Raw genomic sequence first — 5,105 nt, forward strand, 5'->3', positions numbered from 1 at the left:
AGTAAAAAACCCTATGACAGGACCCTGACATAATGGAAGAGTAGCTCGCAGACGGGTGCGGACAGACTAGGTTTCTCTCAATCCTGTCGTGGTCAGACTTAAACCACATGTCTGAACGCCAGATAACGGACACATAAAAAGGTGTTGAGTGCGTCGTTAAATAAAACGTTTCTTTCTTTCTGTTTTTTTAATGAATCATCAGATATTGGATGTCATTCTTTTGGTAATTCTGATGCATAGTGTTCAGAGGAAACATGTTTTATATGAACTTATTCATAGACAGGACAGCACATACCAGGTCCCATAAGCTGCTGATTAAGTGTATGGTTTTTAATCAAACAACCATCACTTTTTATTTCTCTCAGAGCATTTACCATTGACAATCAAACTTTAAATATTTTTCCATGGGCAGTATTTATGAAACACATCCAATTTTTGTTCTGTAGCTTTGAAAAACTATAAATTGAAGAAATGTGTAAAGTGGATTATGAAATAATGCTATTATTCCATGGTTTCCTGATCTATCCTGAAGCTATACTGTTTCGTAACTTACATGGTTTTCTATGCTATGTTAAATAATTAATCGAATCTGGAATTAACTTTTTAGAGCCTGGAAAAGCCCCTCAGATCAGCCCTGGTGGTTTTACTGAGGAAACCTGCGATGATTTTGACGGATGTCGTAAGGTGACCCTGTTTTGGCAGGTAAGTCCAGATTGTATGTTCGTTCCAAGTACACTTTATTTAAAACTGCTTAATTCATGCTCCATTGACATCAGAAAACATTGCCATTTTTGTATTAATAAAATTATGTGTTATAGAGAAAGACATTAGCAACAAACCTCAGCACCAAAATTGGGCCTATGTCATATGTTGCAAATGTGTACACTATACCCTATTTTCTTCCATCCCTAGCCATGCAAGACAGACCCATTCCATGACGTCAGCCCATGCAGAATAAATCTGTTTTGCATGGGCTATGACGTCATTGAATTTAACATGGGGAGTATTACGGTGTTGGTAATATATGATGTCATGTCAATGCGAGTTGATTAGTTTTAGATCAATATTTTGTTATTAAAACCTTCATCATAAAAGCTATTTTGTTAATTTGTAGTGTTAAATTGTATTTAACACATGAAACAGATGCGGCAAGCCTCATCCTGGGTCGAAATTTCCACCACCTTGGGTGTACTTTTTCTATCCCACATGACCACATATGATGGAGTCTATTAATATAAATGAATGACAGAATACAGTCTGACATACAGTGTAAATAGAAAGTTGTTACTAACAGTTTGGTGAATTGTCTTTTTTAATGTTAAATGTGTAGCGCAGTTCTTCTTCTTATATCTTTGATTATTAGATATGTCTTAAAATGAAAATTGTTTCCTCTTTTTCCATGGTTTATACTGTGAATAATTCTGTATAATACATCTACATATTATTACCAGCCCGTGGATGAACGTCACCGAAATGGTCACATCCTGGGATATAAAGTGGAACTGCTTCCAACTGACAAAGACAAGAAAACTTTCCTCATCAACTCAGAGTTCAAGACGTCTGCTGCGCTCCAGCTGTTGTCACGAGCAGACTATCAAGTTTGGCTGTATGCCAGAAACAGCATGGGCTACTCGCCCACCAACTCCAGTTTGTCCATTCCAAGGACTAAAAGAAGTAAGACGTTTTTCAATCTCACATTTTTTAGACAAGGAAGGAAATGTCTTATTTAATGACACACTCAACACATTTTATTTATGGTTATATGGCGTCGGACATATGGTTAAGGACCACACAGATATTGAGAGAGGAAACCCTCTGTTACCACGTCATGGGCTACTCTTTTCGACTAGCAGCAAGGAATCTTTTATATGCACCATCCCACAGACAGGATAACACATACCATGGCCTTTGATATACCAGTCGTGGTGCACTGGCTGGAGCGAGAAATAGCCCAATGGGCCCACCGACAGGGATCGATCCCAGACCGACCATGCATCAAGTGAACACTTTACCACTGGGCTACGTCCCACCCCTCTTTAGACAACGGAGGCTTTAATCACATTGGGATAATGAAAGTTGGTAAAATAAGTCCCACTAAAGATTCATAGCAAAGATTGACAGAAGCAACTTAAACCTGACACACGTAAAAGTAGTGGGTTTCTTCTTATACTGCATTTCAGAATGACAAAATGTTTGACATCCAATAGCCAAAGATTAATAAATCAGTGTGATCTAGTGGTGGTGTTAAACAAAGCATAACTTTCTCTTTTTTTTATATTCATTAGTGAAAGGGACTGTCCTGAGTTTTTAATTTTTAAATTTGAGTTAATAATTGACGTTTCAGAGCCTCGAGGACCTAGTTATTTGCTCGTGGAGTCTTCCAGCCACTCTGAGAATCCACGATTCACTCTGAACTGGTTGCCACCACGTTCTAAAGAGACGAACTACGACTTCAGTCTTCAGTCGCTGGGCTACACACTGTACTGGTGTCAGAGATCACACCTGCCTCTAGTTTGTGAGGTAAATTATCATACACTTTAATATAGTCAAACCTGCCCTACCAACCGCCCGCCCCCCCCCCCCCCCAAAAAAAACCCCCACCCACCCTGCCCTACAAGCCACCCGTAATCTGTGTTCCTGCCATAATCGGCTACTTTTTCCCCTTCCCAAATAATTTTTAATATCATTGCACTCATGATATCAATAAGCAGTCACCTGTCTGACATGACCAATGGTCACCTAAACTGGATCCCAAAACCCTGAAAGAATTATACTTTTTTTCCTGTTTCTTAATCCATTTGATTATTGTACAAATGAAAATTTGGAAATATAGTTTATCACGACAACATACTTGAACATTAATTTGTTATAAGCTCAATAATACAACATTAGCCTGGACGTTTGACTGTATGTACATGTTGTTATTGTCTCCCCAGGATCACATTGACTGGATCTCACTGCCAGTAAACCAGACATCATATGAGTATGTATCGTCGGATGAAGTTAGTGGAAATGGCCATCTGTTTGGCATTTCAAGGGAGGTAATCTCTGAGGCTGGCAGGACAGTCAGCAGTGGAATAACTTGGAGTCCGTGCACATATATTAAAGGAGCAAGTGAGTATTTTTTTACACTTTGTAGTGACTGCTATTCTGGGGACAATTTCACAAAACATCGTAAGTCTGCGACTAGCAGTTATACCGGACATAAATTTACAAGTGTTTGGCATCTATTTCTTGAAGAAATTACAACATTAAGGAAAATGGCGCATTTTAAGGACAAAATAAAATAAAATATGTGTATTTCTAACTATATTTGTTGTACTATAATAGTAATAAGAATTGTGGTTTAGTCATAGATTTACCTTTACGTGTAAAACTAGGCTTACAATGGTTAGTGAAATTGGACCCTGGCCTTTAAATTTATTAAGACATATATATTTCTTAACATAATAATGGTTTGTGTTTTTTTGTGTCATCTTTATAAAGTAAAAATGTGAGTTATGAGTATTAGTTTTTTTGACAGTAGCAGCAATGGTGACAACTTTTGTGTCATAGGTCAGTGAAACTTGGTTTCAGTTGTATCAGTGGATGTCCGTCTAATTCCGAGGAATTCTTGTTGTTGGTTGTGATAATTTTAAAAGTAATTCTACCAGAACATAATAATAGTTATTTATTATATAACATTTAGTGAAATATCAGTGAAATAAAAGTGTTATCAGTCACTCAGTGATGATAACACATTTTAGAGTGAATATTTCACTATTTCACTGTATGGCCACTGTAAAAAAGCCGGAACTATTTTGCTGATGACATTTTAAAAATAAAGTTAAATTTGACAAAAGTTATATAATAAATAGAAAATTTCATGTTTTTTGTCAAATATGATTTATATCTCATTTCGTGAAGTTTTCACTCGATGAGATATAATTCATATTTGACAAAAAACATGAAATACACATGTATCATCTATGTATCAAGCAGCCAACTAGATATATATAGAGAGAGGATTTGTAAAAGTATTTTTTAATAAGTAAAATATCAACCTCGTCTATGTTAATCGGTATTTGTCTCAGCAAAGCCTCAACAAATACCGATTAACTAGATGAGGTTGATATTTTACATATTAAAAAAAACATGAGTAGCGAATTCTGGTAAGTTATAGGATAAATATATATGTGAAGAGTTCAGCCGCCAAAACTTATAATGCCATTTTATCTAAAAAAAACAACTTCTACTATCATTACTCAATTCAAGGCGTTATGTTCTAATTTTCATACTCGTTTTACATAGAAAGCATAAAAAATTAAAAATCTTTTGCAGAAAATTACTTTAATGGATTTATCTGTTTTTAGTACCTACTTTAGGAGACATTTTTATTCAAGACTTAGGTCAAATGGGCCTCCTTCCGCCCTACATCTTCATCCTGCTTAGCCTTTGAATATATGGAATTAATAGATAATAAAGAGTAATTAATATTTTTCAGAACCAGAGAAACCGCCAAAGAACTTCCATATCTCTGGAATAAAGGATGATAGAGCTTTGAAAATTGAGTGGCAGCCGTTTGATTGTTTTGAGTCACTTGGTTATGTGACGCATTATGTTATTCACTACTGTAAGGCCGATGTCACTGGAGAGTGTAATGGTGAGCAACTTGTTTAAAACTTGGATAAGATATTTAAAACTTGGATGAGGCATTATGTTATTCACTACAGTATAACCGGAAATTTTCGAGGATTTTTATTTTCGTGGGTTTCGAGGGTAAGTAGTCAGCATCGAAAATATAAATCCTTGAAAATATTAGAAAAAATCAACAAATTCTATCTAAAATATTTATTATGAAAACCATAACACACTGACAATTTACCGGAACATTTTATTTCCTGTCATGCGCATTCCACCAGATACGACAAGAGAATAGTATAGTCAAGACAACAAGTTAGAATTTTAAAAACGTTATTGTGTGAATCTCACTGTTTGTAGAATATAATGAAATATTTTTAAATTTCGTATATTGTTTTTGTCAATGTCTGCCCACACTGCATCAGTGATTCTGGGGTGGATGAATGCAGATTTCAACATTTCCTGGCGTATTTTTAATTCTGCCA

General features: G+C 35.6%; 1 protein-coding gene across 1 annotated transcript; it reads left to right on the forward strand.

The window, feature by feature from the left end:
* Positions 1-607: 607 nt before the first annotated feature.
* Positions 608-4,642, forward strand: LOC121390913 (oncostatin-M-specific receptor subunit beta-like; the record flags this gene model as incomplete). Its single annotated transcript, XM_041522766.1, has 5 exons — positions 608-702; positions 1,452-1,674; positions 2,345-2,520; positions 2,937-3,114; positions 4,484-4,642. Coding segments are annotated over 5 exons (831 nt in total), but the record flags the coding sequence as incomplete, so codon positions are not given.
* Positions 4,643-5,105: the final 463 nt, after the last annotated feature.

This window comes from Gigantopelta aegis, unplaced genomic scaffold (assembly GCF_016097555.1).
Source record: "Gigantopelta aegis isolate Gae_Host unplaced genomic scaffold, Gae_host_genome ctg10745_pilon_pilon, whole genome shotgun sequence".
Taxonomy (NCBI): Eukaryota; Metazoa; Mollusca; class Gastropoda; order Neomphalida; family Peltospiridae; genus Gigantopelta; species Gigantopelta aegis.